This window comes from Apostichopus japonicus, chromosome 15 (genome assembly GCF_037975245.1).
Source record: "Apostichopus japonicus isolate 1M-3 chromosome 15, ASM3797524v1, whole genome shotgun sequence".
Classification (NCBI taxonomy): Eukaryota; Metazoa; Echinodermata; class Holothuroidea; order Aspidochirotida; family Stichopodidae; genus Apostichopus; species Apostichopus japonicus.
Window position 1 is genome coordinate 25902499 of NC_092575.1, and position 26048 is coordinate 25928546.

General features: G+C 36.5%; 1 protein-coding gene across 2 annotated transcripts in view; it reads right to left on the minus strand.

The window, feature by feature from the left end:
- Nucleotides 1-1538: 1538 nt before the first annotated feature.
- LOC139980832 (uncharacterized) overlaps nucleotides 1539-26048 on the minus strand; it is a 45598-nt gene continuing 21088 nt past the window's right edge. The window contains exons 9-22 of one of the 2 annotated variants that reach the window (XM_071992786.1): nucleotides 25525-26007; nucleotides 25121-25347; nucleotides 24530-24691; nucleotides 23559-23711; nucleotides 22817-22877; nucleotides 22148-22464; nucleotides 21595-21772; nucleotides 15663-15986; nucleotides 15186-15409; nucleotides 12548-12688; nucleotides 10033-10185; nucleotides 8258-8407; nucleotides 4618-4849; nucleotides 1539-4189 (exon numbers count right to left, since the gene is read on the minus strand). In XM_071992786.1, coding sequence (XP_071848887.1) covers nucleotides 4164-4189; nucleotides 4618-4849; nucleotides 8258-8407; nucleotides 10033-10185; nucleotides 12548-12688; nucleotides 15186-15409; nucleotides 15663-15986; nucleotides 21595-21772; nucleotides 22148-22464; nucleotides 22817-22877; nucleotides 23559-23711; nucleotides 24530-24691; nucleotides 25121-25347; nucleotides 25525-26007 — 2831 coding nt within the window. In that variant the 3' untranslated portion in view covers nucleotides 1539-4163. Of the gene's footprint in view, nucleotides 4190-4617; nucleotides 4850-8257; nucleotides 8408-10032; nucleotides 10186-12547; nucleotides 12689-15142; nucleotides 15410-15662; nucleotides 15987-21594; nucleotides 21773-22147; nucleotides 22465-22816; nucleotides 22878-23558; nucleotides 23712-24529; nucleotides 24692-25120; nucleotides 25348-25524; nucleotides 26008-26048 lie in introns of those variants that run through there. The other variant, XR_011797712.1, reaches the window with a different exon arrangement.

Genomic DNA, 26048 nt, shown 5'->3' on the forward strand with positions numbered 1-26048 from the left:
TGGTAGACTGAGACTTCTTAAGCTAAAAACTAATCGTTATCGGAATTCTTTGATGATGACGGCGCTGTTCACTTTTATGCCGTCAAAATACGTATACAAATTCAAAGCATTTAGTGCTTCAGAACAAGCAAAAATGTTTGAAAGAGAACGACGTCGTTCTCTTTCGTACCAGCTCATCTTGTCGGATAAGGTTATTTGTGAACAAAATGATAGCAGAAATGATGGAAATCTCAATATAATCGGTAAGGTAAAGAAACTACGAAAGTATTTCAACCTACGAAAAAATAGATGTGGTCAAGTTACAGATACGGATCTAACCTAACCATAGGTATATAACTATGGTGCCTTCGTTAGTATAACCGGTTTACCGCTTTTTGCCTGGATCAAAACTACAGGCATGTGATGTCATTGTATGGATAAAAATAAGGGAAGCAAATATCTTCGATCATACCTTTAGGCCCACGTGCTTTCAATTTGTATACGTATTTTGACGTCATAAATTTGAACAGCGCTGTCAGCATCAAATGAGACAACAACATCAAAGGAGACAACAGCATCAAAGGAGAGAGCAACATCGAAGGAGACAACAACATTATAACAGACAGCAAAGAAGTAGACAGCATAATAATTACCCTTTCCGCGTTCCATACAAATTCGCTTCACTGATTTGCTTTGCTCTGTTGATTCGCTTCGCTCTGCCGATTCAATTTGCTTTGTTGAGTTGATTCGCTATACGGTGATTCGTTTCGTCTGCTGATTCGCTCCTTGTTCACAGTTCAGATCGCAGTACGAGTACAAATACTCACACACGCAGGAAGCAGGTCACTTCATTAGGACTGATCAGTGTTTTAGGGGTTAGGTTTGATAGGTTTTCATGGAGACCGATTCCCCTTTGTTTGTATAACATTAAATTAACACTATGTAGAACTAAATACCTAACTGCTGTGAACAATAGCCTTGATTAATGCCTGGAGGACTTGATAAACGCTTGACCGAAGTCATCAAGCATAACAATAGCTGTGGATTAATATACCAAATTGAACTAGTGAAATAGAAAAGGTGATATTATTCCACACCGATTCCCCTTTGTTTGTGTGATATAATGACTTCCATTGTATGCGTTACCGCCTAAAGTAGTGTAGTCCTCGCATTATACCCGAAATAACTGCTTAGACTCCGATCGATATCGACCGGACCTCACTTTATTTACCTACCACGAAGTAACATAACCCAAAATAAATCAAATTGAACTAGTGAAAAAGAAAAAGTAATATTATTCTGACTGAATATTAGTAAAAAAAAAGTTGGGCGAAATGACCAGGCTGGTTGGGCGAAATGGCCAGGCTGGTTGGGCGAAATGACCAGGCTGGTTGGGCGAAATGGCAGTTGGGCGAAATGGTTGTTGGGCGAAGTGACCAGTAGGTTTTTATGGAGACCGATCCCCCCCCCCCCACACGCACACGCACGCCATCACCATCGCATATATTCTTTCGGCCTTCGGCAAGAAATACAAAATCAGCAGGCTTCATTTACTTGGAGTTTTTATTTCCAGGTGATCTCTAGCAAAAAACCTCTAGTAAAAAAGATACATTCCAAATGATACATGTTCTTTAGTCTCACAGATATTACTAGTGACTCAATTACGCAACTGCACAATGTTTTCATGAAGTGCAGAAAACAATTGCTACATATATTATAGCAGCTGTTTACATTTTAAACCAAAATTACATAAGCACATTATAAAGTAATATTTCATATGTTTCTCATCAATTACAGGTTTAACAGTTAATAGGTTACTAACATAAACTTAAATAAAACGAGAAGGAAGTGGCCTAGAAAACCTTGCAAGTCTAAACGAGTAGTGCCACACCCCATGCAAAGGAAAATATACCACATGACAAAACAAAAACCAACTGCTCCCCCTACACTCCCGAGAAAAATGAAATGTCAACTGAACTAAGGCACATATCTAAGATCGGAGAACAATGAAAGGAACATTCTTGATAGTTACTTGAATATAATGAGCTATGTTTCTTTTTAAATGATTGTGTTAAACAAAATTTCTCAGAGTATTCGGCAAAAAATTGTAACAGGTAATAGCACGATAACGTAAACTATGTTTCTTAATGTTAGTCTTAGGACGTGGCATGCGCATATGTTGTCAGCCTGTCTTGCGTATTGTGTAAGTGTAATTCTTTGTTGTTAGTAAAAAGAAATCTTTTAAGACGGGAGGATTAATGTTATTTATAGATCGATAAGCAAAAGTGCCTAAGTATGAGCATTCATTAAATCAGGAAGTTTGGGAATATTGACTGCAGCGAATAGCTTGCTAGTGGGATCATTGTAGTTAGCAGACGATATATGGCGAATTGCTCTTTCTGGAGAGTGAAAACTTTTTTATTATTGTAATACGCTGTGCCAGATTAAACTGTCATGCAATAAGTCAAGTGGGGATATATAAGAGTTAAGTTCAATGAACGAAGAATATTCTTAGGTAGTGAATGCTTTCAGGTTAGAACGAATTCCAACATCCCTAGCAACATTCGTTAAAAGAGATTTAACATGATTATTCCAGGTCAGACCAGAAGCAATAATATAAACTTGTATAAGTTACCCTATTTAAACACTTTCCATCCATTTTAATCTCAAATGACAATTTCTCTGAATATTATATGAAAAACTATTTAATTTGTCATGCTCACATTAAGAGATAGTTTATCAGCAGAAAACCATGAGTAAAATTGAGAATGTTTACAGCAAATTGTATCATTCATTGTAGTAGGATTGGGGCCAGTAAAGAAAATAATAGTATCGTCCGCAAACAAAATGGTGGAGCAATTCTCTGAAACAAGGTAAATGTCATTAACATAAAAAATACAGAGCAGAGGTCCTAAAATAGAGAACCTTGTGGGACACCACATACAATATCTCATGGATTTGAATTGACATTATTGAATGGTGTAAATTGCATTCTATATTAGAAATAACTCACAATCCAACTAAGTGCGATACCTCTGATACCATATTAATGACTTAGTTTCATAAATAAAATCTCGTGATCAATGGTGTCAAACGCTTTAGAAAACGCCCACTCAGATCAGTTTCTTGTGCAATGCGCCACACAACCTATCCAAAGCATTTGTTAAGTCAAGTTCAGTTTATTTATTTTACAAAATTTCTATAGCGCCTTATGCAATCAGAAATTGCTCTAAGGCGCTTTACAGTAAAATACATACAAACATGATATACAAATATATAAATCGATAATTTAAGGTATAAAAAGGGTAGAAAATTTGTTATATACAATCTGACAATAAATTGTATAAAAACTGCAAATGGAAAATCGAAAATTATACAAACAAAATCTTAAAATTTAAAATATATACAAATGTGAAAAATTGAAAAACAGTTGAGTGTCCTGGACGGAAGCCGTATTGAACTTTCAACAAAATATTGTGTTTAATGAAATTATGAATACGTTTATAAATTAATCTCTCAAATATCTTGGACTATTCTGAATATCTGACAAATCTATACCAGATGCTGATGAACAGTATTACTGACATCTGTTCTCCATGACGGTTTTTTTGTGTTTTGTATCTCTGATACGGTCATACTACCTGAAACATTATGAAATGATAAATGATATTCTGTTAACATAAGAACCAGAAAGCAGCACGAGTAGTGTTGTCTACAATGGTAGTTGATCATAAATGTAATTCTATATTTCTAAATTGATGTATGTTATTAATATTAGTTTTAAAGCTGAAATTGACAAATAACCAAATAGGAGAAACAACATTTTCTGCAACTGTAAACTGATTTCATTGCTTTAAGACAATTATGAGTTTTGCTTATTTCTTGACATAATTCATTTAAATATATTTTTTGTTCATATTAATTGTAGTCAGAACCTCTGAACTCACATATAACTTCAGATATCAGTTATTACAGTTGCAATATCCAAAATATACTGACATCTACATAACATATTTTCCAATCAACAAGAAACTGTCAATGTGTTGTCAACAACACCACAAGTTGCCTTACTGACATACACTGTCACATTCGTTCCTCAACGAAAGGAGGAAACAGAACAGTTTGGCTGGAGATTTGCATTTCTACCTCTGTTTGTTGGCACGGCACTTGCCTGGATCTAACTATTATAAGTTTTCATCTTGGATAGTGGCTAAAAAGGTAGAAAAGAATAGTTGATGGTCAAAAATGTTTTATATGCAAATGGCCAAAAAACTTTTTAATGCAGACATTTTTTTGGACAAAATAAACATGATCAAGAAATCTTTCTGGCAAAAATTATACCCTACACAGAAATGACAAATAAAATATCCTTACAACAGATAGTGTTATTTTTTGTTGAAGTTGTTACTTGGTGTCTTACATGAACATATAGTGAATCTTTGTAACTTTACAACGATGAGATATTATGAACAATTTACCTGGAATAATGAAATTTGATTCCACCAGTCCACTTCATTAATGGGAAAGTTTAGAAAATTAGATTTTAATAAAATTTAGTGAAATTTTATATATGAAACAGTTATATAATTAATTACTAAGTTCCTTCCAGCTATTTTTATTATAACATTAAATATTTACCTTGATAATACAGCCATTCTTGCAGGTCTTTGCGGCAAGCTTTATTTAAAGCCTCTCCCAGTTCTCTGTATGTGGCTCCACTCCCTTTTCTCTCTTTCCAAGTCAACAACATCTGATAAACAGTTTCCTTGAGTTTCAGGTTATCATTCTTAAGGATAGAAAGCTCTGAGTCCACAAGTCCAAGATTTCTACCTACATCTTTCCATTTATTTGGAATTTTCCCTGAGAGATCCTGTAATATGATCAAAGTCTTTGTATATTGAGTTTTACCTGAGTTAAACATACACAAATTATATCAGTTCACTATCAGGTTCCCTGTTTAAAGTATTTAATCAATTTTTGATAAATTGATTACAGAGTGAAGTAATATTCACATCGATTGTCTTCCATTTATAGTTCTCTTACAAAGTATACCAGAACTGATACCTACTGTATATTGGATATATATATATATATATATATATATTAAAATGTGATACAGAGTGATAGTGGAATTAACATGCGGGTCATGAGTCACTAAATTCCAAGAGTACAGTCACTCAAAGGAGTTTACCCCACAAAGATAATATTGTAACTTGAGTCAGGAATATCACTGGTAATGACTCAACTGGAAAAGGGATCCATGACCACACTACCGAAAATGAATCAGACAAAGTATGATTGTCACTAGCTAGATGTCTTTCAAATGTGATGAAAATAATAAATAGAGCTTCTCACAAGTACAAATTTGAAACTCATTTGCACGCGTGCATACCCTGAACGAGCAAATCGAGAACATTATGAAACAAAGATTGGTGACAAGTTGTGAGTCACCACTCAACCTAAATGTGTAGTTTGCTCATTTATACCCAACGCATGCTCTATTTGCACATATTAACATGTAGCCCTTGCATATAACTGGAAGGAACTTTACGTACAACGCTCATGTGAGCTGTTTCAAAATGGTTGCAAGTTGCTCGTTCTGGGCACATTTTCTCATATTGCATGATTGCACTCATGGAGTGTGCATGTATACAAATGCGTGCAGTATGCAATTTGTTTAAAATATTTGCACACGGTGCACATCCCCATCTGGCACACATGCAAGTGGCAAACATCATTTCCACAACGAGCACAATAAGATGTGTGTCCCCTTACTTTGGGTGCTGGAGTATAGGTTTATGTATGTATCACCTGATTGATAGAACAACTGTGTGTCCTCAAGTCAAGAATATCAGAAACGAGTTTTAGACAACATGACCATTTCAAAAGTAATTTCCTTGTAAAAGTTATCGTCAGTTGTGTCATAGGTGGACGTGGAAAACTCCCTCAGCCAATTAAAAGAGCCAATGTCAAATCCTGTGACATTTAGTGACATACAGGAAAGCCAGTCGTCAAAGATATGGTGCTCAAAATTAAAATAATGTCATAATGTAAGAAAGTGTAAGATCTGTCACATTGTTGCTCCTAATTTCTTTTGGCAAGTAAGAATGAATATTGCCTGTCACCAGTCAGTCAGATATTATGAGTGATTAATGTTTTTTCATTCTGAAATATAGAACTGGGACCTAACAGTACATTTCAGAAATGGTGACTACTATGGTAACCTTTCAAGCAGCCCCAAGTTGCAATGGACATTTCCCCAGCCAATGTAAAATATGAAATTTCTGAAGAATGCTGCAATCCCACCCTTCTGGAGGAAGGTATAAAATCTGTAATTATTTGTTTTGGCTACATGCAAGTAGGACACATTATTGGGCAACATTCTCTCAACTACAATGTTTACCTACTCTGTAGTTGGCTGAGTTATATACAGTAACGTTTTTACTACTAACCACCTTAAACGAGTGTGAGACCTAACACAAGTTTCAGACTTTAACCTCTGTTGACCTCAAATTGCCTTTGAACTAAAAAATAAGTTTTCTTCTACTCAATAACATGCATCCATGAGCTACTCATCCAACCTCCACTTTTTGAGTTGTTTACAAAGTGTTTAGACTTTGACTTTGGCAAGGAATCAAAATAAAATAACAGAAGGCAAATGGTACATTCTGAGACATACTTTTAAGCCTATAATTTTAGTCCTCAAAAATATCTCAAAATGGAATGTTTTGGTAATAAAATTTATAATAAATTCAACATTTCTCCCCACTGATTGTGGTAGGGGCCTGAACATTTATGGGAGGGGCAGAGGCAAATGATTTTATAAGGGAAGGGAGGGGGTTCTGCCCTGGCATAGCACAAAAAAGCTACACAGCCTGTTGTATATCAAGACAATGTAGACATGTCCTAAGTTGCAGCAAATAGCTAAATTATTGATTCAGAGTATAATACAAAATCCTAAAGAAATCAAATCACAATCAAGAAATCAACTAACCATGTTAGTGAAATATATATGTAATTCTCGCTCTAGTACAAGATGGTATAAGTTAGATAGTAAGAGACCAAATGCATGTGCTGTGTACACTTGTCAGAGAACAACAACAAATATAAGTTCAAAGTGTATGCCCAACCAGAGACTTGCTTACTTGCATACAAGCCAAATAACTAGCCCATCCTTTCTTCCATGTTGAATTGCTAAAGCACAAGAAAGTGTATTAATTTTGTTAAAAGTGCGAAAGAGTACAAACGAACTTGTGTTTTAGGTAAGGACAATGCGATAACCAGAACAGCAGATTAATTATTGACTTTAATGCAGTTCATGGGATTTTAGTTTGTATGCAGGTGCTCGATCGAGGGGGAAAGGAAGCTTGGGATCGGTAGGGGGGGGGGGGGGCATGTATGGTCGAGCAATTGCATAGTGCATTTCCAACTAATTTAGTCTCCGAGGGAACAAAGGACCCAAATGAACATGTTAATGTCATGTTTATTGGGACTATTTGATCAACATGAACACTTCTTGAGGGAAAGAAATTTAATAGTACAGCTGAACCCCCAAAACTTATCAGTACAAATTGCATGCTGCTACTCAGTTGGCACACTCACAGAAAACTCTAAGTCATATTTACATGATTGCATTGAAGTTTGTAAACTCACTTCTACTTTGCATGCTCAGAGAAACTGATGCTGCACCCAAGAGGAGAATCTATACACAAGACAGTGGATGAAACTGTGGAAAGTTGTGCTCAGTACATACTTTATTGTATGTAATCTCCAAAAGTTGACTTGTGAACCAACATTGTGCCGGTTGTATGCTTCTCTTTCACCATTTGCAAACATGTGTGTGAGCTGTAAACATTGCAAATTGTTGGCAAGAGGTGCACAGTCGGCATTTAATTGACGCACTCTTATTTGTTACAGCTCATTCACAAAGCATGGCACGGTTTCATATTAGGGCTTGGTCGTATGCTCTGTCAAAACTCATTTTAAGTTACTGCATTCACTATTGAACAATTCAGTCTCGTAGATGAAACTAACTGCAGCAAGAACATACCTCATTAAAATCAGATATCATAAAGCAATATCAGTACTATAGATGGCAAGCATTTTAGTAGAAATAAATAATGATGAAATATATGAAAGCAAACCATAGAGCCTGAACATCAAAGTAGGTATGCCTTAAGGGCCAACATGGACAAAACTGTAATGCACCAATTTGTGTAATATGCGCCAAAAAGACTTTTTCCCCAAAAAACAGTATTTTGTGAATTTAAATTATTACCCTGAGAATGCCTTCTCTGACTTGTAGATCAATGTTTTCTGGGAGTTGTTTGACCGTTAGACTTTCATCACAAGTCTTCTTCTGTGACTGAGATAGTCCTGTAACTTCTAATTTGTCAGAACTGCTAGCTGCAGAATCTTTCTCTCCGTCCTAACATCAGAAAACAAGAAAGAAATTAACTGGACTTTTAACTTTCTTAAATTTTGTGATCCAGTGTTGTAACCAAGCAATTTTTTTTTGTCACATCAATACACCAGTCAATGTTCCTCAATTCAAGTCAAGTCACAGGTAAATTTAATTTAATCAGGACAAGTCATGCAAATCAAATCAAGTCACAAGTCAATGTTTCTCAGTCCAAGTCAAGTTACAAGTCAAATATGAAGGCAACTTATATAGTCCTACTATAGGTATAGGCATTACAACACATGGATGGTTAAGGGCTAACCTAGTTATTTTTGTGCAGTGCAAAAAAAAAACGATTGCTGTTGATATGTGCAGTATGCTTACAGTATATACTATAGCTCATTTAAGAAAACAGATGAACCATAAAAATATGTCCTGCTGAAGAAATATGGAATATTGTAATATTAACATATTAATGATGCAATACCATCAGTTGCAAAATATTCATTCTCAGCATAACTGGAGGTAGTCAAGGTTTCCCAGGTGACATGCTGGTGTCGAAGCCAAGTTTCCTGAAGAAAGATACCATACTAAATTCATAGTTTACACCAGAATCCAACAAATTAGAATATGTTGAGAAGAGCCCAACAGGCACTGCGATTCCTTGCTTAGTGGAATATTAAAGTTGTGTATGTCATCACTCAATATCATGATATTTATGCCCACATTATATATAATATAATAATCTGATAAGGTTGTGGAGTTCTTGCATTTTAAGATTTTGGTCCCTCTCAAAGCAAATTGGGCCCGATACAATTTTGCGTCTAAATGTCCCAACTGGACCCCACAAATTCGGGACCAAAGAAAGTGTCCTCTAAAGCTTTTGAGGTGGAATTCAAATTTAAGCCCACACAGATCCAAAATGGGCCTGGAATTTTGTTTTTGAGCCAAGATTGCCTAAATGTACCAGCTATTTACCAACAACTATATACCATGTTTTGCTAGAATCCTACTTAAGGTTGCCGAGTTATTTCAAAGTAAAGAAAATGTGGGCCCCAATGGTCCCAAACATATGAGGCATCACAAATGTGGTACCAAAGAATCTATTTTTTTTTAAATTTTCTAGGCCCCGCTTAGTTCTCGCTTTAAATACAATACCTTCAAATTAAACATGCTATTCACTACATTCCTCTCATCGCTAAGTTTCCTCTAAATAGCAGTTTTTCCTGGCAGTTTGTTCACTTAATTCACACTTCCTGTGGTTCAATCATTTATTGCTACTCCTAGTTTCATCCCTTTGTGTCACCATCAAGTTTTTATCCAAGAACATCTTAAGCACAATAATGAATATTATGGCACGACTATAAATTCAAGTTAATGTCAACACAGAGTTTCTCTGTGATACTTACATTGTCATTGTTTATTTAACAGATTTGTTACCTGATAGCCTTACTGCCTTCATCAAAAGGACCTCGCTGCCTCCTTACAGGCAAATTACATATTCAATACCAATGAAGACACTACTTCCTTCTGGAAATCAAGGTATGAGATATGAAATGAGTAGAAACATATTTTATTTTAAGAAGCTATTTTGGCCAGGAATGTTACAGTTAACCTAATAGTTATTGTAAAGTATTCCAAACATTCTATACCTTTAGAATAAAGAGTAATTTCACAAGCTCTGATCCTTGCCCAGCCTTGAAGTAACATGCACAATTGTGCCTTTCCTGCGTACCTTCCTTGATATGTAACACAAATGTGCAGTAAAGTCCCATGGAAGTGACAACCCTTAGGAAAGATATTTCCTGAAATGAGAAAGGTGACAGTTTTTAACGTTCTTGTTTAATTACTCACAAGAATGATCGCTATCCTATGATAGAGTGCTTGATACACCAACCTAATGTTAGGGTAATGTTTTTTAATAAGCAATTAGAACTAACAAGAATAAAACATCTTCCCAGTGGATATATACTTGCCATTTTAGGAAAACAAAATCCCATCATTCAAACAGCTGATTTTGGGAGAGAACGATTTACGGTTTACATTATTGACATATATCTGATGAAAGCTGTTTAAAATCCTTTCTAAATTGTATATCAGATCTGCAGTTGCAGATAATTTCTTGCCACTTCTTAGGATTGTATGCACTGAAACCAAGCAATAATTGATTTTACCTTTGTCCGTTGTATTAAGAGAAAATCAACATTTGGTGGTAAAGAGATGGATATAATTTTTTACTTCTTTCTGCTAGGAAGAAACCAGCAGGGAGTGTAAAAATGTTATGGAGAAGAATTGATCTTCTCTGAAGAAATGTTCGTCAGAACTTAGTCTAAGTAGCTGTGTTCACAATCTGATATATGCCAGCCAAGATTTAAGAAGGCTGGACTGAATATTTCTGGCCCATTAAAAGTGAAGATGTCACATGCAAAACCCAAAAAAACCTATTCAATGTCTGTTTCAGCTGGTAAGAGAAAATCCATGTTTTAAGTGGTTGACATGTTTGTGACTCACTTTACTAGAAAAGGAACCTCCAAATTGTTGTTCTGAAATAATCAATGGACTTTCCAGAAGGATATAGCTTCTACTAAACACACTTACTGCATTCATCATTGCTAGTAATTTAAATATTTTACACATACTAATGCAGCTTTCAGCACCTATTTCGGCTACCTGCAGACCTGTCAAACATCATCAACTTGCAAAACGTCTTAATTTCTTAAAAGGACATTTAACTTTCACTAAAATGTAAGGAACTCGTTCTCACAGCTCTGCTCAAACTACTGTTGTGTGGCCGGCTAGCTCAGTCAGGAATTCACGTTGGGTAAATGGTCATAGGCTATATAATGACAGAACTTAGTAAAAAATGTTCCCTCGGCAGCTGAGATCAGAGAGAGAGAGACTTTCCAGTAAAATAAGAAGAAGACAATACTTTTCTTGATTCCTCTGATGAGTCATCATTTAATTGCCTTGCGATTAACTTATAAAATGTATTTCGATGTTGAGAGAGCGAGAGATATCACGTTCAACACTACTGGTGCTTCAAGTTGATCACTTCAGAGACAGAATGCTGGGCCGGCGCAGAAAAGTCGGATGGTTCTAGGCCTGCGCACGTATTCACAGTGCTTCTACACAGTAAAGGTATAGCAGAATGGAAATACTACACAAGCTAACCAAATAAATATGCACTACGTTATCAAGGAAGGGAGTCATTGGTCAGGAAAACTAACCACTGGGAGCTATTATCTTTAACGTGAGCTGCTAAGCATGCGCCAAGATACAAGTGTCCTTAGATAGTAATATTACTTCACGCGTCTTTGTAAACTTGACCTATTTTGACATGAATGTAGGCTTGTAACAGAGAGCCAAAACAATATAATACAGTAGAAATTGGCGTGAGAAAACACTTGTCCTCTCCGGAGAACTGAGAAGTAAACAAGTAGTTAAAAAAGCCGTCGGCGCGCACTCCGAGTGACCTGGAGTTTAAGGAGGAGGCCAGACTAACTATTACATGACACTACATACGTGGTATGACATTTAGCACGATTCTCTTTCTTGAGATATTGCAGTTATAAAGTTTTCAGCTTTGAGATTTGTTCACCTCAGAAAACTTTTGACCTATCCTAGAAAGTTTTGACTTGTTGCATAGTACCATAACACCAATTCATTGTGCATGTGCAGAGTTTAGATTGTGCAGAGATTAGAATTTAGTTCAACTTAAGTTTCTTGATATATTAGGTGTTTATGATTTTACAAATTTGACCTTTGCCTCTTTAAAACTATTAAATACCTCACAGTCAGAATGCGCAAGCCACATGCCAAGGGTTGTGAGTATAATATTTGCCACCAATCTCCAGTCTGCAACATCATGCTTTTCACGATTTGTGTGTTTTAACCCCAAAGTACTTTTCAAACCAGCCAAAGCTATATTGCTTGATACACTTCTTCTGCCAAATATAAATGGCATTTTGCGAACAAACATAAGTTTTTGGTAATTTGAAAAGATGACTGAACATTACTTATTTTAAATTACCTTTGCATTTTTTTTTTTGAACGGTAAGACCAGTTCACACAAACATGATATTGCAAATTGAACTGTCTCAATTATGTTAAGTTTAATATGTTCCACTTCATGAATAGTATTGACAAAATAGTCAGAGTCCACCATACCTTTGGGTTTTCCTCTTCAGAGCCATGGGTCCAAACTTGTGGCTCTATTTTGTCAAAATGACATGTCAGGGGCAATTTTCCATGTTTAAAATATACTGCAGACTTTTTTACCAACACAGAGACCTCATTTATGCTGACAACCTTCACACAGAGAAGAGAGAAAACAAGCAAAAATTATGTAGAAGTAAGAAACAGTTGACAAGATGCTACAGATATCAATATGTAAACTAGAGCACATAAAAGCGCAGTAGTTCACACCAGATTTATTATTTGGACAAGTGTGATTCAATGAATAAACCTATTTAGCACCAGCAGCTTTTATAAATCGCCCACCTCAAGACACTACCTGAAACAACTGAGTGTTCAGCTGAACGGCATTCCCAGTAGTATAACTGTTTTCAGCGGACATGTGTATATATTAACCAAGTATCTATTGTCCAACCACAAACATATATCTTGTTGAGATCATTCTCGATTCGTCCTTTGCAAAAACGTTGATTCAACCATCTTTTTACTTGTACACAGTAAGTCAATGGACCTTTTCCATTGAGTTAACAGTATGCGATGGAAATCACACACCAATAGCCGATTGACTTGGTCCCGTGATATCACACTTGCTTTGGTCCATTTCAGTTAAAACGCTTAGTAATGACTTGAGGTGGAGTGTTAATATGGAACCCCTTAATACAAGTAGTATCCTCCACTTTGTAGATAATATCAATCAGCAGTAAGTTGGAACAAAGAAGTGACGTATCATGTCATACTTACCATAATCACTGTACCTGAGCTCAACAGAAGGCTGGCAATGACCCAATTGATACAGAATAAACAATCGTGTGGTGTGCAAATACTATAAACAATTTCTTCACGGAACTACTAAAAACTTACCAAAATTTACTACAAATTATATTATTTCAACATGATATCTCCTTTAATTTGAAAGGTTTAGTCGCACAAAAGCTGACAAAATTTCAAATAGAAAGAGTAAGAAACAAAAATTGGAAGTTTGACAACATCTGGAATTCCAAGTAGTTACCTCCACTTTGTAGATAATATCAGTCAGCAGTAAGTTGGAACAAAGAAGTGACGTATCATGTCATACTTACCATAATCACTGTACCTGAGCTCAACAGAAGGCTGGCAATGACCCAATTGATACAGAATAAACAATCGTGTGGTGTGCAAATACTATAAACAATTTCTTCACGGAACTACTAAAAACTTACCAAAATTTACTACAAATTATATTATTTCAACATGATATCTCCTTTAATTTGAAAGGTTTAGTCGCACAAAAGCTGACAAAATTTCAAATAGAAAGAGTAAGAAACAAAAATTGGAAGTTTGACAACATCTGGAATTCCATACCTCTTACACAATTATGTGTGTGAGCCAAAACAAAACAGAAAATGAAAAAGTTTAGTGGTTCTGATGCCTAAACATATTCATAGGGCATTAAGCCATATATGTAAACATTCATCAACTTGTGCACACCGAAAATGAAGAGGATTATCTACTGACTAATGCGGCAAAAAATAAAGAAAGGTATCAGGAAACAGTTATCATGTTGACCAAATATATGTAGTGACTTAGTAGAACCAGAGGGAACCCCCCCCCCCCCAACGGTTACTTGCCTTAAAATACATTACATATGCAGCAAACCAATAGTTTGATCCTACTGACTGTCGGGGATAGCCGGCGACTGCCGTGCTTGCTATGTACCAACATCACCATTCCCATTCCATTACAAACCAAATTTAATGTTAAACCAGCCCATTTATTATTATTAATGCGATGAGAACCACAATAGGGCACATCTACTCTCCATACATCTACCAATTATCACATTGATTTAACTGTTCTTGCGATATTGCTTTTTTCAGCTGTTTTTTGACAATTTCCATTAAGCCCCACCCAACCATAAATATTTATAAGGTAAACTTGTTGTTTCAATGAACATGAACATACTATTTAGTTACATGACCATGCCAAGTATAACCTTAATTGGGCATATGGTTGCACAGAAATTGAAATTTTAAAAGTTTTATATCAGGCCCTGCCCTATCATTAATTTCCATGAGATGGGATGCAACAACAATATATCACATCTGCTCATCATAAGGCATATATCTACCACGTATGTCATTGATTATACTTGTATTCGTTGTATCGTGTTTACAAGCTGTTTTCAAAGATTTCCCATGAAGCCCCACCCAAGCATAAATACTAATGAGGTAAAAACTGTTGTTGCAAAGAACATGTACTTACTATGTCATTACATCACCATACCACGTATGAACTAAATAGAACATACATTTGAAGAGATATTGACATTTTAATAATTTCATGTGAAGCCCCATCCACTCATTAATATTCCTGATATGCAAACCAAAAACAATTGGGCACATCTACACAACATGGGTCGTCTACCTACCAAGTATCTAGTGGTTGTTGAGATATCAATTACAAGCTAGCTGTGGCATACACAAACATAAACACACAGGCACAATTGCTGAGCCTTCAGCATCTTAACCAAAAATCACATCTTGACTGCTTGATAGATGCAAACAATAGCAAATATTAGCACAACACTACCATAATATCTCCTGGAAATCCAAGTGGCAGTCAATATCCCCACCTTTTCACCCCCTGGTAGCTCCAAGTAATAGCCAACATGTATAAGAGTTATGCTTTGAGAGGATGACATATCTTTAGCAGCATATAACACGATACGTTTGCCTTCAACTATTTCATCGCCGATGTCAAATTTTTCCCAGCTGAAATTGTTTAATTTGATCACACAATTTCGCTCAGTTAGTACATAAGGCGTGTCCAGCTGTGGTCTCCACAAAGGCTGGGTGCCTGCAGAATCCAGATAAAACAGAAAAAGTATTTTACATTTCTTAATAATAAAACTTAACAGTTTTAACAGTTTTTACAGTTTAAGTTTTAACAGGTAGCTTTTACATGAGATAGATTGTATTATGCCGGAATTAGTCTATAAAATGCAATGACTGAACACTGTAAGAGACTGTGTTCTATCATAACTAAGCAAAAAAACCTATTAGTATAGGTGAAATAAATTTCAAAACAATATATGTGCATTTAAATATACCTTCTTCATGATGGCTACTGTATATATTTGCTTTCCATTCACATCCTTTCCTAAGAACCAAGCAGTGAGGCAATGTCAGTTTTGCTAGTTTCAGTAGCTTCAGGTTACTAGGCAGGAGCTCAACCACAACTGATGAATTACTAGTGAATGATAGATCAGAATCACCCTGGAAATTATATGGAATAATTCTCATCTGAATCAAGTGATCCTTCTCCAGAGCACCAGGAGGTATTTCTAAGCTGACACCGGTATCTGGAAGCTCTAGCACTCCTCCATCCTTGTTGACCCAAAGCTCCATTTGCAGTGGATTGGAAGGTAAGTTGTCTGCAATATAAATAATCAGACAAGTTCAGGGACATTCAGCAGGAGTTTTTTTTTACAATATTGTTTGCAGTTAAAAGTGGTCTGCTTAACGGTCTTCTTCTTTGCTTGTATTTGTAGTATATATGAGTACACAGGCATTGATTCATAATGTCAAAACACTTGAAGGAAAAGCTAATATCTCATATTTGCTTATTTGTCAAAAGCTAGTATATTCTCTATTTCTACAATGCTAATGTTTGTATATATTTTAAATAGTACAACCTATATATTTATTAAACTTATATTTATCAGTTTCCACATTTCTCTTGTTGTCAATAATAAATAAACAAACACACACAAAGTCTAAAAACTTAACTATAACACATAACTGGTGTTTACAAAAATTAAAATTAAAATTACTCAAAGAGGATTGATGTTTGTTGCTGATGTTGTTCAAAGTAAGATTGTTACCAGTATAACATGTAATTCTTTACAAAATGTTACCAAAAATGAAAATGTAATACCCACCACAACTGTGACAAAACCTTGGTATTTGGAAAATAACTATGAAATGGCAAAGTTGACATGAAAATCAAGACACGCCCTCCCAGTTTCTTATGAGTGACTATTTGAGTAAGCAAACTACATCATGCATGTTAGGAAGCTTTAAGAAAATGATGTGGAATTTTATTTCCTTACAGCATACTGTTGTTGGTGGTTTATCCTTTCTCATTTGTCATCGATTACTGATACACTGTGTCATTGATACCATGCGGCCTGACACCATTATTTTCGGATGTTTTCGTTAAGCCTGACCTTAACACTAGTTACCACTTGCTGAGCATAGTAGTTCACCACTAGCTACCACTGTGAATCTTATTGCAAAGACTGGTAAGCGTACGGTTTAATATGATATGATGTCATTCAAGTTCTACTAACAAAGGATTTATAATTCATTTGCATAGTATAATTTGACTTTTAGACTAATTTTAGTCAATGTATTAAAAATTGTTGTCACAATATTGCAAGGAGTATCAATCACAAATGGAACTGTGCATTTTCTTATGTACATATCTGCATGAATTGGGAAAATTAGGTTGAATATGATACCAACTGCTCAATAATACCTCAGTAAGATGAGAATCAATATAGACCTAGCTCCTCAAACATGATTGTCAGAAGTAAATTCCCAGAAGTAAACCTAGAAGGACGTATGATACTCTTTAAGTTCTTAATACTAGGAGAACACGAATAGGATTTCATAGGAAAATGGCCAACCGTCTGAAGTGAAAGGAAATAGCACTTTATTGAAAGAAGTGAATGGCACAGAGTGGTTAGAAGTCTCCATATAACTCAATTCAGACACGATGTGGTCTCTATGACTCTCTTGGAGAACAACAGCTCAACAGCTTTTGAACTACAGTTTGCTTGTTGTTTCATTGTAGTCATCATTAAATATCTAGCACTAACTTGTTCCAGTCATAGATCCCTGTTCTTTATGAACTGTTCCTGAAGACTTGATCTTACTCTGAGAAACAACGTCCAATTACAAACCATATTTGAGTTAATGCTTTAAGGAGTTGAGGTAAGTTGAGCAATTTATATCATTGCATAGACATCTGTTAGCTGTCACATACGAGCATTATAATGACACTAATTTTATTCATTTGAGTGAATATAATCCCACAGTTAGATAAGACGATAACTTGCAGTTTGTATGCTTTTGTCATCCTACACCACCCCTAGATTTTTATGACGAAAATACCACACATAACTAAATTGTATAAGCTATGATTGGCCACTTCTTGTACATACATACATGTACATACATGTATGACGTCACTATGGCAAATTTTTTAAAGACCGACATATATCAGAACACGATCTGAAATAAATGACAATTATACAAAAAAAAAATAATGCATCTCACTATCCATTCTCCATTTGTTACTTTTAACATGTGAATTAAGTTTGCTCCAATGATCCATTCAACTGAAATGTATGGTTCATGACAATAAGAGTCTCAGCCAAATCTCACATGGAATATGTATTTGAATACAGTTTGGTACTTCTTGCCACATTTCTCTGTTTTGAAGATAAAAGTCACAGTACAAAGTTCTAGGTTATATTCGCACTACTTCAGGAGCCTTGGTCCAGTGGACTACCACAGTAGGTGCAGAATCACTCCTTCCGACCTGGGAACTGATGCTCCCTTGTCCAAATTCTTTGGGTTAGTGGTTTTTAGGTAGTGTAGCTGCAACGGCCTCATTCGTGGTCTGCACAATTGGACCACGTCAACCTTTATGGCCATTAGTTCCAAAGCCCATAGCCACAGCAAGGTTGGTGATTCTTGTTGGAACAGTATTTGATCTTTCATCCTTTTTATTGCCGCAAAACTTACTTCTATGGGACGGGCTACCCCTGTCTGGCAGTCTAGAACAGCCCCTAGAAACTGGATTGTCTGTGTCGATGCCAGCTGTGATTTTTCTTGTTGATTACCAAGCCCAGTTCCTGAAGCACCTGTACCTGTTTTATCTCCATTTTTTCTTGCGTCCACCTCTGACTCTCCAACTATTAGCCAGTTGTAAAGGTACACAAAGAGAGTCACCCCTCTTTTCTTCAGGAAGAAGACCACTGATCCCGCCACTCTCTTGACTACTCAGAGTGATTAGGACAGGCTTAACGGTAATGCTCTGAATTAAAAATCTCTCCTGTCGTAGTGCAAGCCCAGCTACCTTCAGTGATCCTCGTGCAACGGTACGTGTAGGTAGGCCTTTAAGTATATGCTCACCTCCCACAAGCCCCAAGTGTTAGGTTTCCATGCAGAAATGTTTTGGCCTTACAAATCTTTTGTTGAGGGGTTTCTGATTAAGGATGGGATGCCAAGAACCGTCCCTTGTTTGGTTAAGAAGAATGAGTAGTGTGGAAGAACTGTCCTGTCTCTCATAATACCTCTACAATTGCTTGCCTTTCCAGCAAGGCTTGAATCACCCCCTCTAGAGCTATTCTCTCGACGGGATATATGTGTGTTGGCACTGCCCTTCCTCTATCCCGAAAGGAAGACTGGAGGTAAACTATCTTCGGTATCCCTTGGATACTGTCCTCAACACCCACTAGTCCTAGCCTATCATTATCCATTACTTGAATAAGTATGCTAATCTGCCCCCCCCCCCTTCCCTGTTGTTTTGCTGATGTGAGGTGGGCACCCATAGGGCCGAACTGGGAACAACGGTCTCGTGGAGGAGCGGTCACTGTCCCATATTGTAGGGTTTGTGCTTCCTCTGCTCAAACTTCTAGATCCTGCCCATAGTCAAGATGGGCAGCCAGCTCTTCCTCTGCCGCCCCCCCTCCCCGTCCACAGAGGCATCCCACTTCCTCCTCTGGCCGGTCTAGTCTCTCTTAGTCGGTATGGTTGAGGCATGTATATCTCCAATGTTCTACACCTGGCCAGTGTCACTTTCCGATATATTTCCTCTTGGAGTTTTTGTTGGAAGCTCCCCTCAAAAAATTTCTCCCAGGAAATGGGAGATTAAACAGTTTCCCCTTGCTTCAACTGATGGCCACCGGATTGAGGATACTATATTTTACTCCTGATACTCATGGACCTGACGAATTGGTTGTATACCAGTCTCACTAGGAACCCCAAAAGTAGCAGAAGCGAGCATGAGCGCAGAAGTTCATTTCCAACCGGGTCACCATGTCCCCCATAGTTTCTCTGTCCTGGCTCTCTGTAGATCTGAAAGTAAGATGAGCCTTGCTCTGTTATGAGCTTCTTTTTCGCCTTTGTTGGGAAGGCAGTTCATTTTCTTTTTCCTGATAGCTTTGAACACGTCATAGCAATAGGCGTCTACCGGCATTGTCGCCTTCCGTCTGGCTTCACTCTCCTGTCGTCGTTAGCTTGGAAATTCAGGCTGGTTTGTGAACTTACTCTTGTGGCTCCTCAAATCCCATTGGCTTCCAAAAATCTCCTCAGCACTGGCCGTCAGTCCGGAAGGCAGTGCACCTCCCCAAGTAGAGGTCTCCTCTTCCTCTACGTTCATAAGGACGCAGTCGCCCCTCGATCGTGTCAAATTCTAGGAATCGTCTACCTCGTCCTCCAATCCCAATAGTTGAACCGAGGCTCTGCAATCAAGGATATCCTCCCCTGTCTCAATCCCCTCAGGTTCTGGGTCAGGTGCCATGTTCGGACTGGCCATAGCCGCTCCTGACTGGCTTTCGTTCCCTGCCCCCTTTTCGGTCTTTTCCTGCTGCCTGTCCAGGAGTGGTTTGAGGAGACCTTTTAGCTGCGCTAACCAAACTGGCTTCCCTCAACACCAGTCATAGGCCGACTGCGAGGACATCATTGTCTTGCCAGAGCCTAGCTGTCTTACTAGAATGAGTTGAGTCTTTGCTTTTAGTCTTTCATCAGTAAAGATATCTAGGTAGTGTAGCTTACATGTTTGGTCAACTTCTCTGCTAGATATTTTTGAACCAGAAGTTGTTAAGACTAATCTGCTGGCTATAAAGAGATCGCTTGATCTCCATTTACAAGATTTCTTCTAAGGGAAAGTAGTCATGGCTTCAAACCAACTCTCCATCTTCTGTTGTAGGCAATTGATGAATAAGTTCTCTTTGTTATTAAAGCAAGAAATACAGGAACACAGTCCAATTACTACTAAAGAAGGTGAAATGTTCCACAATTCATGATATAAATCTAACAAGGTGTTAGGTAAATTAGTAATTATAATATATTTATAATATTTATAGTTGGGTAATCTGGTTAATTGATAACATCTTTTATCATCTTCCAGTGTAAAGGAAGCTCACTCCAACACAAACTAAGATACTGACATGCTTAGTCAGTTTAACAATTACAAGTTATACATACAAGCAATGATAGCAAAAAGTGTCATACACCAAGAATGAAAATAATAGGAACACCAGCAATCACTTTATTTCATTACACCATGATACACTGATAACGCCGTAATTCATTTTCAAAAGACAATATATGTACCAGCATACCCTTAGAACATCAAAAGTTCAGTCACTTGTTTGCTAAATTAGGACGTTGAATTTTAAAAGATTAGAGGGTAAGTTCAAAATTTATAAATGTATTTTCTTTATAAAGAGACAAACAGGACACAATGATAGCTGTCATACATGGAAAGAATTGATACTGTCTTTATTTATTTGTAACTTGATGCAATAAGGACCCCTCCATAATTACGAGCATTGTTTAGTTGTGAAGTTATTTGAGTACACCTTATGCAAATAATCTCTTTGACATAAAACTGCTTATTTTCTACTTAAAATAACTAAGACTCAAAATATATTTGAATTTTTGACAGGTATATTAGCAAATAGAAAAGTTTGACCTGATTAATGGAAAAAAGATATAGAAGAGAATACTCCATTGACAGTAACAAGAACTTAGGTTTATTTACAGTGTCTGGATCACATTCCTATGTTGTAACTATTTTGTGAGTAATTTTCAAAAACAAATATATAAAAATACTTTTTCTTCCATGAACACAGCAACAGCAAGACCATGAAATTTGGTCCTAGAATGTCATAGAAGATTGAGGTTAATTAAATCAGGGCATAAAAAGGACTACCCGTGTAGCTGCTGCATTAATGGGTACTTTACCATGCTCTTCCTTAGCAAGCAGCAATATGCGTCTTCCCAAGTCCAGTTTTCCATGAGACAATTTCAAGGCTCTTTGGACATCCAGTCTCTTGTATCCCTCCTCTATCAAAATTTTGAATTTAACTGGCAACTTTGGTTCCCTTTTTGAAATGACTTCCTGTTTCACTGCAATGTTTACCTGTAAAAATGTTGAGATATTACAAACTGTTCATAAAATTCATCTTTTTTATCATACTTTCATGAAGACAGAAAACTAGTTACTGCATTTGATTGGCTTTAGTGAAAATTCTATAGACTTCCTGTACACTGGATTTCTACAAACTTGAATAAGCAAAAAAAGTTACAATTTGTAAAAGGAAGACATTTCAGACAGACTTGCATGACAGCAAAAAGAATACTTTATAAACCAGAAAGTACAGTACTGTGTAATGGGGTTCTAACCCTATAACATCTTGATTTTATGCAAACTGACTTTTGCTTCAAGCTTCAAGCTTCAAGTGTTCAGTCTTAACAAGTTTTTGTTAAGTCTTAACAAGTTTTCCAAAGAACAAACCATTTTCTTATCATCTTTCTCTCCTTCGTTTTCCTTTCCATTCTTCTCCTGTAATGTACCAATGTACTCCAGCACCAGTCTTACCACCTTATCAAAGTCAATAGCTTTCAATCCTTCATACATTCCGATCATTCTGTCTGGCATGATGAGCTCTCTTTCATCCAATATTTTCATCAGCATCCTTCCAGATTCTGCTGCTGTCTGAATTGTTTCATTTTCTGCTGGCGTGAGCTCAAAATACACGCCTAGCTTTAGACAATGTTGTTTATCTAATAGCTTTGCAATGTCTCCTCTCAATTGTTCATATTTGTGTAAGTCTGAAAGTGAGGACAACAACATCTACTTTACATTCGAAAAATTATATCCATGTACAAAATAGAGTGTCTGAATCACATGCTATTTGTGCGCCAATTTGGCACAATGAGTAACACTCAGGTGTGTCTACTTCTACAACCAAAAGTTATTACCTATTCACCTCTACTCAGACACTCACCTGAGTCCATGTGTGCTTACTCTTTCATCTCCACTAATACGCACTTACCTGGTGCATACATGTCTAAGATAAACAGCATTCCTTTTTAAACTTTATTTCATTTATATGCAGGCCAGGGTGGACTTTCAAAGCTAGCTAAGTTCACTCATCTGTTCCACTACCACTTCAAAACTCACCTTGGTGCAAGTCTCTAAAAAGAATTTCCTGGCTTTCTAGAGATAAGAGAATGTCTTTCACCTGAAGGAAAAAAAAACATTATATGAATAATGAAAATGTTAAGTGTAATCATGTCTAACATAAAATCGTACAGATTATCTATCCCAACCCTGTGAATGATGAGGTTAAAAGACATGGATCAACACATAATAATTGTCTGAAATCCAAAGGAAAGGAATGTTGATGGAAACATACCTTTAATTTATGGATTATATAATTGATACCTAAGATACCCACAAAACAAAGTTTCCAATAACTGTTGACCTGTGCATAGAATAATACATACTTTTCAGCATTTCATTGCATTTTGAGTTACTCATTCAAGCAACACCAAAGAGTCAGAAAAAAATTGGAAAAATGGATCAAAGTAAGAAACTTAGGTACACCAGGATTGCTGGAATGACTGGAAAAAACCATAAAACTAGAATACAGACTAATACAATTCAACTTAATTCAATTGTCATCCACCATAAATATTACAAAGAAAAGGATCCATGCGAAAACATGCCAACAAATAAGTATAATTCAGTCACAGCGCTGACATTATTCAATCAGCCTGCAAACAACTGCAAGACCGTCAACAGACAGGACATGAATAAACAAAGAAATGATCAGAAGAGAGAAGATCCCGCTTAATGTCATGTATTGAAGAGACATATGAGAACACAAACAGCTGAAAGACAATCAGCAGACATAACTCACCTTTGATTGGAGGATAAGGGCTGTCTGGTGGTCTTCATGTTGTGATACTTTTAACTTCACATCAACCATGTCAGTGTCTACATCGTTGTTTCTTTTAAGTCTGAACTGATGAGCGACTCTACTGGCAGCACAGAGGTGATCAATGTCTACATGCTAATGGAAAATATATTGAAGATCAATATACTGAGGAAGAAAATGCTTGTTAAGTATTCAAAGAAACTGTGCCACATATAAGACATAAGATTTAAGGAAATGCTGGTTAGGAACCAAGACACGTGGCCGTATACAAATCCTTAGATTTCATGGGCAGCTGGTGAAGATTTTACTTTCTATTGTATTAAAGAAATCCATAACAACATTTTATGTTAATTTTGTCCCATGGGGTAGGAACCCTACAGAAACATAGTCGAGCCATTAAATATTCGATACAATATATACTGTGATTGAAGATGAATACAGGCTTATATCAATCATTCTGTTTTGATGAGTGTTCAGAGAATTAACTAGGCAGGCATGTGATTGCCTCTATCATTTCTGCTCACAGGACAGCCACCTAATCAACATCCCACTCTAGCAAGTGAGAGTTTGCCAGAGCACCTAAACACTACCTCAAAATACAATTAGAGCTGAATTAATGAAACATCCCAATGAATCATCACCAACGTGCAGACATGGCGAGAGCAGCTTTTTGTAAACCATATGAAAGAACATAAAACCAAACTTCATTTCCTAAGTCATGAACCGAAAATAACAACACTCACAAGATTATGCTCAACAACACTGCTCACTCGATGTTTTGCATAGATTTTAGTCCCTGTTTGGGTTTTTTAACCAGAAATTAGTACTTGTAAGGCCAACATGCTAACCACTACAGCATTCTAGTCCACTTTAGGTTACCAATCCTTAACTACAAGTCAACTTACATATAATGTAGAAGATACACTTTAATAGCATTGGTGATTAATACAAACCTTTGTTGATTCTTCCTTCGTCAGATGGTAACTCTCACCGGGCGAAGACATCATCAGATCGATGAAAGAAGCATAATCTCTGCCGTCATTTAATTTCCGGGTAATGTGAAATGTTGTATAGTTTCCTAGACTCAGTTTGGACTGGTGGTCCTCTAATAGTAACTAAAAAATAAGAACATGGACAAGTACATAAAAAACAGTCAATTATGCAATTTGTTTTGCCTTCACTTTTCTTCATCAATACTTCTATAGCAAGCAACATCAGCATTTGTGTCCTTAATTTAATTTAATTAATGTTGCTTACTTCTATCAGATTCTCTAAGTCCTTGTTGCAAATTTAATGTAATGTTTTTCAAATTTAACAAAGTTTTCTATTTGAGTGCTACGAGGAATCAATAAAAATGTCACACAATTGCACCCTTACCCAATCACTTCATAATTTGCCAGTAAAAACACAATAAAATTCATTATACAAATCATGAGAGAAAGCAAGATTCCCAGTATCCGACTTACTGTATACATCACAGTACAAAACAGAATTGACCTCACACTACTGCAGATATCACCATGGTAACATGAGATTATCCTTACCTTGTACTCTTCATCACTGTCCTTACAGAAACAAACAGTGATTAAGACATCATCTTTGGCATCAAGTATCCCATCGATAAATGGAACAATACGGAATATATGCTTCTGTTCTGTTTCTTGGCTGACTAAATTAACAAAGACATAGCTCAGGATGTTAATATCAAGACTGATTTCCTCCGGGTACAGCTTCCAATCAAAAGATTTCTCTTCGGTCCAAGTTATTTCACCTATTATAAGTAATGATAAAAACATAAAGTACTTGGTAATCTTAAATACAGTAAATATCAATAGCTTATTAAGTAAGATATATTTTACAGTACTGTTTCCCAACATATAATTTATTAAACATCTTCTGGTACATTCATTAAATGCTTTTAAAAGTGTTTATTGGTCACCATCTTTACCTTCCTGTGAATGTTCTTCATCTTTCAGACCAGTGAAGATTATAACATCATGTCGATCTGGCTTAGGGATAATAGCCGAGTGAGGAATAGTCAGCTGGGCTGGCTTGTTGAGGGCGAGTCCTTCTGGCTCAAGTTTTAGTAGGGGTGTCATTCTGCCTCTACGAGCACTTCCAGGGAGGTGTATGTCAGGATCATAGATCACTTTAACAGCAATTACATGATCAAAGGATAAAGCGTCTTCAGGTATAGTCAGATGTACCCCCATGATGCTAATAGTTCCACCTTTACACTTTATCCTGTGTTCAATGTATGAATGATGGTGCCTCATTTCAATTATTTTTGGATCTTTTCTTTGTTTTGGTAGTTCTTCTTTCTCTGTTCTCTCCAGCAAAGTCTCCTTACTATGGTCATGATATTCCTCTCTTTCATCAGAACCTTGTGATGGAGTTGAGTTTTCATCAGGGACAAAACTGACATTTTCAACTGAAATAGAATAATGGAAAAACAAAAACTAACTAGTAATT